Below are 16,256 nucleotides of genomic sequence, written 5' to 3' on the forward strand. Positions count from 1 at the left end.
CAGCCAATAATTGTTTTTGTTCTGTTACATTTTCAGATATGGTGTATGCTGCCTGGGTTGCTGGCTGAAATGAAGTTCTGTCTTGAGACTAGTACAGAGGATTATTGTACCCCCCATCACCTTCTACAGGTCTCCCGTGGGAACCCATAGTTCTCAGTGAGGTCTTTTAGGTTAATCCTTTCTTTTCGTAAGTCCTCCTGAACCATTTCCACAATAATGGGCCCAACCTTGTTTCCATTCTGTTGTAAGCAGTTGGTCGAGGGTGCTGGGCGGTTGAAGGCATGGACAATTTCCTGCAGTCATGTTCCTATGATTGTATTGTCCAATAGGGCTACCCACACAGATAGGTTTGGCTTGACTGACTTGGGTCCACGTTTTACGGTATCGACTTCCTCGTAGAGTTTGGTACTCTGGCTGTGGTAAGTACAGTACCTGCACTTAAGACTCTCTATCAAGCAGACTCCCTTTTGTTGTTCACCCTGGTAGTCAAATTGAAGATTGGTTGGGCAGTTTGGGCTCTCTAGGTTATTCTGGTGGTAAGCTAGGTTAAACATTTCACACAGTTTTCCCATGTGAAATAGTCTATATGTGTTCTCATTGGCGGGGATGCAGGTATCTTCAATCTGGTTACAGGTGCCCCTCAGCCACAGTTGCGTACTGCCTGCATGGTCTTGTAATATGCATGCTCCTGTTTTACTGACTTTCTCCAGAGTTTCCTAATGTACTTGATCTCTTTCACCCTTCTCTCCCATCCTCCATGGACTGACCCTCTGCAGCGGCCATCTTTTACTAAAAAATATTCACTTTTTGCCCCACGTTTCCCTTCATTTTAACTTTATGACTGTAATGCTGGTTTTGTCTTTCTCTTTCTGTTATCTGAAGTCTGATGATTGAGTTTGATGTTTGGATGCTTAACATCTTCCTAAGTGACAATGTGTATTATCTTGTTTCTACAGGACCCCCCCCCCCCCCCGACAGCTCAATTTGATTATGTCCAGGGAAATCAGAATGCCTTGCTGAGTGCAGTGAGCAATGTTTTCCATCTTCCCATTACAATTAAAGATAAGATAGTATTCCACATAATACCAACTATATTTCAAAGGAATTCAACAACACATTAATTAAATTTGATAAGTTTAATCAAGAACATCATCACATTTCAATTGCAATTTTACACATCAAACCTCAGTAGAATATATGTATACCACATAAAATCACCAACATTTTTTTTTACATATAAGGTAAGGCCTTCCACAACAATATAAAAAAAATCATTGTCATCAATTACAAACAAATAGGTGAAAAATCCAAAATTCAGACATATACACTTATTATCAGAATTGCACAAAATGGACTCAATTTCATCCAAACACACCTCATTTACCCAAAGTCTGTTTCACTTCATAATGATCAGAAAAAAAAATGAATGTACAGTCACACACACATATCATTCAATTTCTTTTTTCTGAAGTTTATTACAATTTAAAGAAATCATACTTTTATTGCAGGTTGCATCACTCTATTTATATGGAGGTTCACGTCGAATCATGGCCGAAAGAAAATAATTCCTGGAACTTTGCTTGTTTTATGGGACTTTCCTCAAGAGGTAGCCTCTCCAATTTATTGTGAGGTGTAAATTCAAGTATTGTGTTAAATATTGTGAATAAGAAAGATAAAAGAAGGATTTTGATAATTCTTTTTGAATTTTTGTTGTAGATGTGGTTGATTTAGCTTTTGACCAGCTGATTTTGCACGTACAGTACAAAATCAGCTGGTCAAATGTAAAATAATTCTCACGCCTTGCTAGATGGGTATGTTTTTTCCTATGAAAATGCTCATTAAGAACAGTACTACATGATGTGAAAGTAAACCTTTTGAGAAGTTTACTTTAATGAAGCAGGGTCAGATCAAAAGTGAGTAATTTTGGTAAGAACATTAGGCAACATTAATAGAGTGGTGCAGCCTATAGCTGGCAGTGCGTCAGTATGAATGTGAAACTCTTTAAGGGGCGTAATAGAAAGTCTCATCTTTACTTCCGGATTTTGGATTGATATGGGTTTATAAAGTAAGCATAAGTCTCAAACTAAACTGAACTCCTATAGTGCAAAGCTATTATACATATAGCTATGGATGGTTCTTTAAACATTAACTGCAGATAATTCACATAAATTCCAGTTGGAAGCGTCTGCACGATCTGCCATGAACAAAATAACTTCGCTACATTCCACCTGATTTTTGCACTGACAATTATACACACATTTACTAATATTTCTGTCCATGCCACCATTATACGTTACATCACAAAACTTCAGATCTCCATGGAATCCATTCTTTGAGCTTGATGTAGGTATGGATACCTGTAATTGTATATAAACATTTACAAATGTGAAACTATTGTCAGCTCTATGTCATCATTTCTACATTAATATTATGTTTTGAAAAATCATAAATTCAACATTGCACATTTATAAGGTCTTCTATTAAGACCTTATTTGATCAGATTGGATTATCTGAGAAACTATTTTTTTTTTGTAATAATAAAATTATCTGAGAAATCTTATGACCATTCGTTTGTTATAATCAAAATTACCTGAGTAATATTTCAGCCATTCCTTTCTTATAATTATTTACTTATCTACTAGTTTTGACATAGAAAATATTGAAATTGAACAGAAAATGAATAATATCTATAACTTTACACAAAATTTGAATTCTATTATGTCGCCTTTTTTAAAGACTGGGACAAGTCGTAGATATACATGTATGTCACATGACCATTATTCTGTCAGATATAACAGTGTTAATGATTAACAATGGTTTGATGATAAAACAAACACTTTATATAAGGATTGTATCAAAGCATTAGAAAATTTTAACAAAGAAAAATCAATTAAAAATCATTTAGTCCTTAAGACCAAGAAAAGCATTTATAAAATGACTGAAGCAAAATGTAACGGGTGTATTTACAATCAGAGGGATATATAATAGCAAAACTAAAAAGAAACAACCCTAGATGATTATTTCCGTAAGTTTGCAAAAAGAAGGAATCATCTGTAAATGTGTCACTTAATGTTTTTTTTATAAATATTTCAAATCTTTGTCATCTTTACCTAGCGCAAGCACAGCTTATGATATGCATGAGAACATGGATTGTAAAACTGAGGATGTGATTTTTAGATTAGTTTGATGCACATACTACTTTTAATGAAGTTTCAATCGCACTTAAAACATTGAAAAGGTCTAAACACATGGTTGTGATGGTATATTAAATGAATACTTAATTGAATGTGAACAATTTCTTTTACCAGTATTTGTAAATATGTTCAATAAAATTTTAGAAACTGTTTTTATTCCTACCCAGTTTGTCAAAGGCAATTAACATTCCTGGTTTTAAAAAGGGTAATGATACTGACCCCAACAATTACAGGGGAATTAGTATACTGAGTTTAGACAAACTTTTCACTTCGGTCATTAACCAAAGACTTTCAACTTGGGCAAATTGTAATGATGTGATCTCTGATGCCCAGTTTGGATTTAAAACAGGATTCGGGACTACTGATGCCATTTTTGCTTTCCATAGTATAATTTCCAACACCTTTTTATGGCAGATGTGACCGGTCGACAGGGGATGCTTACTCTTCCTAAGCACCTGATCCCACCTCTGGTGTGTCCAGGGGTCCGTGTTTGCCTAACTATCTATTTTGTATTGCTTGTAGGAGTTATGAGATTGATCACTGTCGTTATCTTCACCTTTCATCATAACAAAAATTGTATTGTGCTTTCATTGATTTCAAAAAGGCATTTGACGCAGTAAATAGGATAAACTATGGTGTAAATTATCAAAGTTAGGTATTTGTAGACATTTTTTAAAACTGATAAAGTCTATGTCCTTTAATGTCAAATCCTTTGTTACTGTGAACGGTTTCCAATCTGATAATTTCACAAATAAAGTCGGTTTGATGCAAGGGCAAATTTTATCCCTGATTTTATTCAACATGAATGTAAATTACTTTGAAATGCACTTTTTTGAATACTGGATGTGTACGAAATGATTGTAAAGAATTAAACTTATTTTTACTATTCTATAATGATGATATTGCACTTTTTTCTGAAACTAAAGAGGATCTTCAGTCACTTTTGAATTCCCTATCCGAATATTTTAAGAAAAGGAGCTTGAGTGTTAATACAGCAAGGACGAACATATTGGTGTTTCGCAAGGATGGCAAAATTAATTCTACAGGTATTTGGCATATAGATGGCCAAAACATAGAAATTGTAGACACTTTTTCATATCTTGGTTTTTGTTCAATTTCAATAATAATTTTAGAAAGGCTGAGAAGTATCTTTCAGATCAGACAAGGAAGGCTTATTTTGAATAGAAAGGTGAAGATAACGAACAGTGATCAATCTCATAACTCCTATAGGCAATACAAAATAGATAGTTGGGCAAACACGGACCCCTGGACACACCAGAGGTGGGATCAGGTTCCTAGGAGGAGTAAGCATCCCCTGTAGAAATGTAAAAAAAATGTACTTAAATCCCGAAACAATGTTATCGCTTTTTGACTGATATATTGGAAGTATCTGTAATAATCCTTCTGAACTATGGACATACATAAAGGTGAAATGTTGAAAAGCTGCATTTTGAATTTTGTCAAAAGGGTCTTGGTGTAAAAAAAACCCAACCTACATGTATTTGCAGTGTTGCTGTTTATGTTGAATTGGATCGCCTTCTATTGAACTATGAAGGAATGTATTATGTTGTTAAATATTGGTACAAGCTTTTAAATACTGAAATTTGTATCATGTAAGACAACTGCTTATAAAACTTCTTTTTCATGATGTATGGATAAAACAAAGTTTAAATAAAAATGAATTCTAAACAATCAAACAATTAATAATTGACCAAGGTCAGCAATATGTTATGGAACACATTTCATTATTTTCAAAACGTGTTTATGTAAGCACTTGCTAATTTTAGTCTGCAATATTATCTAAGAAAACCTATTTCTTGTATTTACCAAAAATGTATAGCAGGATTGCAACTTTCATCTCATTGTTTAGCTACAGAAGCTGGGCGATTCAGTAATGTTCATAAATCTGATAGATAATGTTTACTTTGTAAGAAGTTAATAGAAGATAAATGTCATTTCATTTTACAATGTCCTTTGTATTCAAGTTTAGTGAAAATATTTTATCAAGCCACACCATTGGAAAAAAACTTTCTCTGTGTAAATTAGTTCAATTATTTACTGTCAATAACTTGAAACTCATGTGTAATTTTGGAAAATATATACACCTAGCATTCAAAGTCCGAAAACAAAATCTGCAATTGTATTCTTCGTCATATGTATGTACTTTATTTTCTGTTATCATTACCTGCGAAATCTTGTAACCATTTCGTTGGCAAGATATATCTTTCCCAATCAACGTTATTTCGAACGTTGATGCATTGATTCTAAACCATGCGGTATGAACCCTTGTCCAAAATAATGGAGGGAAATTTCCCATAACAGGTAAATCAACACAGGTGCTGTTATCGCCGTCCAGTAACTTATGAAACTGTCCTAACAATGTGTTGTTTCTGTCTTTCAAAATCTCGGGTAGCTTCATGTTAATCGTATATTTTGACGTCACAGTTCCAAGGGCAACAAACACGACATACATGTCTGCAAAATTCATCTTTTCCTGCACAACATTGACTTCAAAAGTCAGATTTATGAAACTAGTAATACTGTCTGTAGCAGAATTTACATACTTCAAATGAATTAAGGCGGAGTTCTGAACCGATGAGTTTTCTGTTTTGTGATAAAGTGCATTCAGGTCATAACACGTAATGTTTTCGTCAGCACGGTGAAAAGACACATTCTTAATTATTGCTGCTGGTTCCCCTGTCTCCAAGAGATTTCCTGTCCATAACCTGATATTTAAAATCTCTGCCGTGTTCGCTGGTGTTTCGATGACTAACATTAGTGGTATATTGCTGGAGGATACGATAGGTCCATTCACGAGGTCATCAACTATCGACATCTTGACCAGTGAATCCGCCTGTAATTAGAATAGAAATATGGAGTTGAGTAGAAAATACACAGTTGACATAATTATCTAATAAAATTATGTGCTAAAACTAGAAAATGTTTCATAAATTTAATCATATATACATTATTTTATCATTCATATGTCGATTCGACATATTCCTGTGAACTCGAGACGCAACATTTGCTTCTTACTTTGTTAGCTGACCCGTTTATATATTCATATGAAGCAGAATTTATTAAAAAACTTGTGAAGAAAAAATCTCTTGCTGAGGCCTTCAATTCGACATTTAGATATATCGACGACGTTTTGTCTATTAACAATAATAACTTTCATTCATATGTCGATTCTATATATTCCCGTGAGCTGACGAAATAAAAGACATCACAGAGTCGTCCACTTCTGCTTCATACTTAGATATTTTATTGAAAGTAGACATTAACGGCAAACTGACAACTCAACTGTGTGACAAACGGGATGATTTCAGCTTCTCTATCGTCAACTTCCCCTATTTATGTAGACGAAGATAACGAACAGCGATCAATCTCATAACTCCCACAAGCAATACAAAAAAGAGAGTTGGGCAAACACCGATCCCTGGATATACATGTACCAGAGGTGGGATCAGGTTCCTAGGAGGAGTAATCATCCCCTGTCGACCGGTCACACCCACCGTGAGCCCTATATCTTGATCAGGTAAAAGAAGTTATCAGTAGTCAAACTCAGTGTGCCAAGAACGGCCTAACAATCGGTATGAAACACGTCAGACAGTATTTGACTCAATGATAGGTTGTATTGGCGAACTAGATCGTTATAACGACCATCAAATTTGCGAAATGCTGCTTTAAAACGAGATTTTTGGAACCCCTGCACCATCAACTTGTCTTTCAGCAGCCTGCCTCGATTTAAAAACTGACCATACGCAGAACAAGCTCTTGCGCATCGAATCAGTTGAGAGATGTAAACACCATATGCAGGTGATAAAGGAATATTGTTACATAAATAATGGAAGTTGTATGTAGCAATATCCCATTTCCCATCAGTGCTGGTGGGACTAGTCATTTGTATTGAATGCTCTATCGTCACGACTACAGTCGAACTCCGATATGTCTGACGTATGATAACTAAAACATCAGGTATTTCTTATTTCAAATCACTAATTTTAAAATGTCCTAAATACAGAAAGCCTCAGTCTTTCCATTGGCGACAGAATTTCATCTCTATTATTATGAATTTTGTCGAATATTACGCCAAACGATGGGCTAAAAATGAAAAAGAACTTGATACATCGTCAGAATGGGGTAAAAGTATCAGAGGAATATTGAAATCCCATATTAGACACATCAAAACAAAACGACCATCGAATTTGCGAAATGCTGCTTTTAAAACAAAACAAAACAAAATAACTGACAATCAACTGTATGACAAACGGCATGATTTCAGCTATCCTTCTGTGTCTAGTAAACCGGAAGTGATAAAAGAACTAGATAGGTTACACGTGGAATATGTTTTGGTTCCAACTGACAAAGCTTGTAACAATATTGTTTTTGTTTGTAAGGTTCATTATTACAACGGTATTTTAAACGAACGTGGTATTAATTTCACTTTTGGTAATCGTACTTATACTCCCTTTGCTCTTTCAAAAGATAAAATTTTTCAAAATCATGCTTCAGTTTTAGACACATTTAATATCCCAGTCAATGGATCAGATGCATATGAGTTACCGTACCTATACTGGAATCCTAAACTTCATAAAAATCCTTACAAAGATCAGCTGCTGGATCCATTAAAATAGCTCTTAGGGCTACAAGTTTACTGTAATTTCGGATTTGAAACATTTCGGTTCAGCATCACTGAAGAGACATTATTTGTCGAAATGCGCATCTGGTGCATCAAAATTGGTACCGTATAAGTTTTACATTGATCACTGTTATTTTCACCTCTCATTTAGTGCAGTGAGTAGTTACGTCTTTTTATCACGTTATATTGATAAATTACATATTGTAACTGCTTAAGGTAGTGATTACAAGGTATCAAGTGGTTTATACATGTAGTATCTAAAAAGAGACTATTTTCGTTTTCGATTCCGGAATACGTCAAGCGCTTAAGCATCAGTAATAACAGACGGTGGAAATAAAGACTTGTCAGATATTAGCAGACGCAGGGTAAAGTGAAAATATGTTTAGAAATACACAAGCAAAATAAAATATAAATGAAAAATCCCTTATGTTTTAATTATCTTTTAAATAATAGTCATAGTTTAAACCCTAAGTCTCCATGAGACATATACTCCCCCCGCTCCCCTTTTAATTTTCAGTCTTACAAAACGTAAATCTAATTCACAAACAACTAGGCCTATTAAAATCATAATATATAATGCTGTAAACATGTATATGGTGTTAGTGCTCATAAATCTAAAATGCTGGATATGTAACATCCAAGGGAAACCGTTAGGCCGAGGAAACACAGGATATGTAAACACGTCATTTTGAGCAAAAAATAATTATAATTTTAAACATATCTTTCCTAAGTATACTATACATACACTTTATTTTGCTACAAAAACACTTTATTTTGCTACAAATATTCCCATCGTCCACTTTGAGATTGTCAGCTAAGACTGAGGAAATCGATGGACTCTACTAGGTAAAGTGAATGTTAAGAGAAATTAAAAAAGTGTGCATTTTGAAAAGCAGCATTTGCTGTCAATATCTTTTTCTCAATTAGTTCAGTTACATGTATTTCTTATAATATAAAAAATAAGAAAGTTTTGTTGTTGTTTGATAATCGCTTGGTTTGAAAGGAGAATAATAATAATAAAAAAAATGTTGCAGGTATTGACGTCACAATGCACAGTTTACATGGGATGGGTTATATTTCCCGCGTTTTTAATATACACTTCCAGACCATGAATATACAAGTAATTTCAAACAGAAAGCAATAAAAACAAATCGAAAGCAAAAGTACTATCATTCTATGTGGAATAAATTCAATAATAAACATCAAAACATTTTAATAGTTTTAATATAAGTTAAAATAAATACATGCAAGATGCATATTTATTGTAATCATTACCTGCAGCATTTATATAAGGAAGGGGAGTGGGTAACTACATGTATAGTGCTCATAGCGCCATGGTAAACATGAAGACCAATATTGATACTTTCAGGAAAAATTCCTACCAACATATGTTAAAACGTATTTAAAAATAAAAACAATTATTGGTCATTTATTTCTCAGGGGGTGAAAATATGTCTGCTTTGGTGAATAAATTGCCTTCTAAAAATTGCGAAATTGCTCATAAGCAGCCCTGCTTCTACTTCATATGAAAATAAATGGACATATTAATACAAATTATATATTAATCAAGGCTTTAACTTCAATTTGATATAAAATTTGTATCACTTACTCTTTTTGTATCATTTTTAAACACCATCTGAAACACCTGTACCATTTATTACAGAAAGTCGAAAAGAGGGGTTACTATGACAACCATAACGTCACAATTCCCGTGAAAACCATATATGATACTTTCATAATGAGTTACAGATACTGTCAACTACAAGATATGTAAAAAAAAAATCAAAAAAAAAAAAAAAAAAAATAAAAAATAAATAAAAAAAAAAAAATCATTGATTCATTAATTTTCAATCACCCATGCAATCACTACCTTAATAACATCAGGTTATGTGGTATGTAAATAACACATTGTAATTGTTTTATAACATTAGGTAATGTCATATTTAAATTTATTTACCTATCGTAACTGTTTAATAACATCGGGTTATGTGATAATAAACATTGATAAATGACGTAATAAAGAACTGTTGTATTCCAATCATTGAACAGAAATGAGTAATATAACATTCCCTTGTGATAAAACAGTAATACTTTTTTCTCCTTTAGAAATTGACAGTTAATTCAGAATGTAGACAGAGAAGCATAATGCATTCTATTTAAAACTCTCAAGAAGATCATTGAAACCTATCGATCATATAAAATAATTCATACATTTACTGTAGAGTTGACTTTGAGCGAAACTGTCGAGATCCACACTTCAACATCGTCCAATAGGATGCTTATGCGGACAGTTTGTTCTGAATCCAAATCAGCTGACTTTGTCATCATAATACCGGCCTCGAATTCTATCATGTCATAGGCCGTTGTTTTTGAATATTTGTAGTAACCTAAAACAGGTCAAATCGTTAGGTTATGCAGTCAAGAAATCATATATGTAAACTGATGTGCATCACTGAAAAATATAGAAAATAACTTATCCTGTGCGATTGCTGGACCGTATGTCTTATTTTACATGTAGCAAAACATAATTAAATATAGACATTTTCAATTATTGAATTCATGTTTGAGAAGAAGGTGATGCATTTCACTCAAATCACTAATAGTGGTATAAAAAGTACAATATAATTTTACAAAGATACATTCTAATATATGCCAGAGGCGCTTGTCATTCAGCACTATATATATATATATATATATATATATATATATAATTCATAAAATTATATATTGTGAAGTCAAAATTCACGTTTACATTTCAGATCGTGAATATTCTTAACATTTAACTTTCTAACTTAAAAAAAAAATGCTGAAGCTAATCTTTGGTAAAATATTTTTCAGCTTGTAAAGTGTGAAGTAAATAAGACAAAAATGAAGAAATTATATATTTTTTTCAAATATGCATGAACCAGTCGTGAAAATTTAATGTGACTGTAATATCATGATCCATAGCTGTATGTTGTGCGAGTGGATATGTTAATATTGTTAGATATCCTATATCTTACCTCTGTTCACCCAGTGTGAGGGGAATTCTATCAACAACGAGGTATTAGCACCACAACTTGAAACTTTAAGCAATCGGATATCTGCGAAGTTCTAAAATTAGTCAAGTTTGAAGCACAATATACATGTAAATAAAACTAATCATATTTCATGATTTAAACCATTGAAAGAGATAATACGCACAGTAATATAAATTCTGTATTGTTTGTAAGGTAAAAGCAGCTGTACTGTTAGTGTTGAGTGTATTGACATACAATTTTTGTCCTGTCTTTTGACCCCGGATCCCGAGACTGAAGCGTTTTCCGGTGACATCTATGTTTTATTCTATACTTGACCATTTTTATAGCATTTCAAAACAATGACTGTTGGTACTTAAAATCTAGAACAATTCAATGGCTCTTGTTGTATATCTGGCCTTGACTTACGTGATGCGGACACTTTCAAAAGAAAAGATGAAGATATCTTCACCTTTCATGCTATATTACAAAAAAGACATGTACATCGCAGTGGTTTGTACAAAAAACGTTTTGTGAAAAACTTTCCTCGTCCATCTCATGCTTAAATACTGAATCAAACTTTCAAAGTATGTGTATTTTATATTTGAAATTTCCGAATCCCTAATCTTAGCCAAACTGTGGCCTCTACATGTAATTCTGAAAAAGAATCTGTTCGTCAAAGTATTTTAATCCAAGGAATCCGAATCTATGTCTGTATACATATATATGTAAAAAATGGTGACTGGAGGTTGCAGATGAAAAGCAATAGTAGCCACGAAACCTATAGACAAGCTAGGCCTATGTTTGCTCAGCTACAAGCATTCTCCTGATAATATTGATACCAGTACTTCTCTTTCCGATGACTATTGGTTATACACCGTTAAATGTTAACAGAGTGAGATAACAGAGGATGTATAGTATGCCTTGGAATCAACGTTACCACATTGCCTGCATTGAACTCAAATAAATCATGGTGATGTAGTAATTACCTATTAGATAAAGGCTAATCTTTAGTTTATACTTACTGTCCTATATGAAAATCCAACGCTGGGTACTCGCAAGTATGCAATCCAAAGAGAGTCGGTGTGTCTTTGCAGAAGAACTTTAATCGAAGGATTATAATCTGGGACCCACGCCCTAAACGTAATTTTATTAAGTAGGTTGATTCCAGAAGGGAGTTCAGATGTCTTTGGTGCCACCATGGCAAAGGAAGCCGTCTTATTCATTTTCTGGAAAAAAAACCCACCCATATATTTTGACAATTCCAAGCACAAACGTTTCATCGTTAATGACGATAAGATACCCACAAGAGATTACAAATACATATGAAGGAGAAAGTATGCATCATAAATACATTTATTTCTATGCAAGACAAGTAACAATTGAGTGTACATAAATTTCCGTGCACCTTGGTGAAGCGGAGTAAATAACGTGACATCACTACCAATTGTTAATTGATAAAATGCACATTAAGAAAATAGTAAGTTGATAATCACAATTGAAAACTTCTCAGTATTATTATCATCATATTTTTTTTAAAATTTAAAAAAATAAACTAATTTCATTTAATTGAAATACAGATAAATCATTTTTTCTCTCGACTATTCAAGGCAACAAAGCGGGACAATTCTTACAAACATCGTTTATTTGGCTACTCAGGAAATTGATACGTCATCCAGGCCCAATCAAGGTGTACTACCCGAGATGTATTTTATGTACCGTTTCAGCCCCAGGGTGTATGGAAGTAAACCCACTAACATCCTTGGTTGAACCTGGATAACTAGTATTCTTAGGGGATTCAGATTTTGGCCCGATGTGATTATGTCCTGCCATGAATACCAATCCCGATGTGATTACAAATACCAAATCCGACTACTTACCAAAAGCAGTGTTTTTGTGGTAAAATTGAACGGATGGACTGGACATTCAATCAGATTTATTCCATTCCATTGGTAAGAAACTTTTGCATCTATGCTTATGTTTTGTCCATCTTGTAAACCTTTTGCGTTATGCAGATACACATAAAATTCAGAAAGTAGCCGATTTTCAGTACTGTTGGAATATGACGTGGTAATGTTATAAAAGTAGAAACGGGTTTTGTAAAACCTTTGGAAACTTGTCTAAAAGGAAGAAGAAATACAAAAATCATCATATATATACGACTACCTTGTCGAAGATGCAAAATATACCATATAACAGGTTGTTTTGGTGGGTATATATTTTTGGTTTACTTCGGTGATTTCAAAAGATTTATCAAAATTGAAAGCGTAAATACATCATATCAGTACACATATACACTTTACGAATAAGTTAAAACGAGTTCACCAAATTATTATCGACCAAAATTAATGCTACACCTTGTAGACCCAAATCCACCAAATTTGTGTCCCGCAATATATATATATATATAATATATAATATATATTTAATTAATTACACTTAGCACTTTCGCCGTGTAATTGTAAAATTGGGAAGCAATGTTTCACAGAAGAGTATATATTTATATTACGGGGATTGCAAGTTACGACAAGGGGAATTTTTTTGTATTTCATCCTGGGTTCCTGATCTTCTAGAATTCCGGAGTTCTGCGATAGGTACAGATATATTTTATGATAAAAGAATATCCGAAAGTTATAACAGACTTGCACTACAAAAAAGCGGATTCCTACCAGTACCTTCTATTCAATTCTTGCCATCCCTCACATGTAAAACGCAATATACCTTTTAACATGGTGAGACGTGTCTGTACAATCGTCATTGATGAAACCAGAAGGAATAATCGTCTACAGGAATGAAAAACATTTTTATGAAGACAGAAATATTCGATAAATTTAATAGATGCCGCTGTTGAAAAGGCCAAATCCATACCTATCGAATCCGAAAATCTATAGGACCTCTTTGAACTAAATAACATTGTTTACAGTCGATGTCAACCTCCAAACCTAAACAAAATTACTAACGAAAGCCAAATTTTCATCTGATAAAGAAAAACCTACAGTTTCCAAATATATTGATCCCCGTTGTGGCACCTTTCCATATTTAAGAACAGGAGATTCATTTACTTTTACATGTGGCAAAACGTTTACTATACATACTAAAACGTCGTGGAAATCCAGAAATTTAATATATTGCATGATTTGTACTTCCTGCGGAGAAAACTATATAGGACAGACCCGAAACAAACTAGCCGACAGTGTGATAGTCCACAAACAACAAATACGGGACCCGTCCATCAGGAATGCACCAACCAGTGAACATTTCGATTTATGTGCCAATAAAAACTTTTTGATATTTCCGTTTTATAAAGATTTAGAAAATAATGAACACTTACGGAAAGCAAACGATGACCATTTTGTAAAGTTATTTAAACCTAAATTGAATGTAAATTAATTATTATAACTTGGATGTTACATTTCAAGTCATTGCTTTATTTTTGGCGCCTTATTGACTTTAAATTGCGCCAATTTAGTATGCTGCCTTTGTGACGTCACAATTACGACGTCTTAACTACAATGTCATAACAAGTACATTGTACTCTTTTTGTAAAAATTTTTACACTCCAATATCCGAACTACACACGAAAGCGCTAAGTGAAATATACGAAGTAATCAATGAAAGGTGAAGATAACGAACAGTGACCAATCTCATAACTCCTATAAGCAATACAAAATAGATAGTAGAGCAAATACGGATGCCTGGACACACCAGAGGTGGGATCAGGTGCCTAGGAGGAGTAAGCATCCCCTGTCGACCGGTCACAGCCGCCGTGAGCCCTATATCCTGATCAGGTAAACGGAGTTATCCGTAGTCAAAATCAGTGTGCCTAGAACGGCCTAACAAATCGGTATGAAACACGTCAGACAGCATTTAACCCAATGTAAAGTTGTATTGACGAACTAGATCGTTATAACGACCATCGAATTTGCGAAATGCTGACTTCAATCGAGACTGTTGAAACCCCTGTATCATCTACTTGTTTGTCAGTAGCTTACCTCGATTTAAAAACTGACCATACGCAGAACAAGCTCTTGCGTATCGAATCAGTTGAGATATATAAACACCATATGCAGGTGGTAATGGAATTTTGCTACATAAATAGGTCACCTAACAAAGGAGCACAATTTGTGCCGATGGGAATTCCAACAGATTGATTGAAGACCTGATCACCAAATACCACGAAGATATTGTCAATGAAGAACTCTAGCATATTTTTTATTTAAACTTCAGAGTACTTGTGCGTGGAATCAGAGTGGTGTTTAATAAAGTAATATTTTGGATGACTGATCACTAGATATGAATATTTCCGTAAAAACATCACTCGCGATAAATATTTCTCGCTTTTATTTTTATATTGCTAAAATACGTGCAAAAAGACTTTATTAAAAGAGTACTCCGCGAATTTATTTTTTCACGATTTGATAATAAAAATAAGGAATCTACAGTATGAAAGGTGAAGACAACGAACAGTGATCAATCTCATAACTCCTATAAGTAATACAAAATAGAGAGTTGGGCTAACATGAACCCCTGGACACACCAAAGGCGAGATCAGGTGTATACTTATAACATTACTCCTACTGATAATTAATGTAAACGATAGTAAGATGAAACAGGAATTCCTTTTACATTCAAAATAACTTATTAACAAATCCCAAAGAAAACATTTTCATCCCGCAGATACACAGTTTAAATCTTTAGATGTACAATGTATACTTTAAAATGGTCACGTAATAAGCACGTGAATTTCCCCCACGCGTATAGTTATAAATATTTGCTATATATATCATATCAATTTACCGCGTATTTTTTTCCCACGCGTAATATTAGACGCGTAAATAAGTGCTTTTAAAGTTTCAAATAACGGCCCGCCTCTTGGCGGCCCTTAATAAAGACCATGTGACCAAAGTGTGACGCCATGTTACGTGACAGTGCCATGATATATGACTGGTGTTAAGAAATGCATTTCATTTTTGAAAATACATACAGGTATGAACTACCACGCTCCACGCTGGCATACTTCATGAAGCCCGACCTTCACGTACTTTCAAAATCTTATATCTACATTGTACTTTTAATTCTGTGGGAATTCCTAGTCATTGAAATAGACGTACTATATTTATCATAGACATATAGGATATGAATGACCGGTCTATAATAATTGTTTATCATAAACATATAGGATATGAATGACCGGTCTATAATAATTGTTTATCATAGACATATAGGATATGAATGACCGGTCTATAATAATTGTTTTGAGCAAAAGAAAATTACGGACAAACGAGGATTAGTGTATATTACATTTCAATCACCTAACTGTTATGAAAAGATAGATGTTGAAATCCTTCGAATCTGATGATGAAAGGTGAAGATAACGAACAGTGATCAATCTCATAACTCCTTTAAGCAATGTTAACCAGAGAG

The 16,256-nt window shown here is 33.7% G+C and overlaps 1 protein-coding gene across 2 annotated transcripts in view; it reads right to left on the bottom strand.

Moving 5' to 3' along the window:
* Positions 1-1,121: 1,121 nt before the first annotated feature.
* Positions 1,122-16,256, bottom strand: part of LOC125659286 (uncharacterized) — a 70,397-nt gene continuing 55,262 nt past the window's right edge. The window contains exons 8-13 of one of the 2 annotated variants that reach the window (XM_056150449.1): positions 12,713-12,952; positions 11,858-12,061; positions 10,839-10,929; positions 10,048-10,223; positions 5,380-6,048; positions 1,122-2,357 (exon numbers count right to left, since the gene is read on the bottom strand). In XM_056150449.1, the coding sequence (XP_056006424.1) occupies positions 2,139-2,357; positions 5,380-6,048; positions 10,048-10,223; positions 10,839-10,929; positions 11,858-12,061; positions 12,713-12,952 (1,599 nt within the window). In that variant the 3' untranslated portion in view covers positions 1,122-2,138. The remainder of the gene's footprint in view (positions 2,358-5,379; positions 6,049-10,047; positions 10,224-10,838; positions 10,930-11,857; positions 12,062-12,712; positions 12,953-16,256) is intronic. The other variant, XM_056150450.1, reaches the window with a different exon arrangement.

The sequence above is a fragment of the Ostrea edulis genome, chromosome 9 (assembly GCF_947568905.1).
Source record: "Ostrea edulis chromosome 9, xbOstEdul1.1, whole genome shotgun sequence".
In the NCBI taxonomy this organism is placed as follows: domain Eukaryota; kingdom Metazoa; phylum Mollusca; class Bivalvia; order Ostreida; family Ostreidae; genus Ostrea; species Ostrea edulis.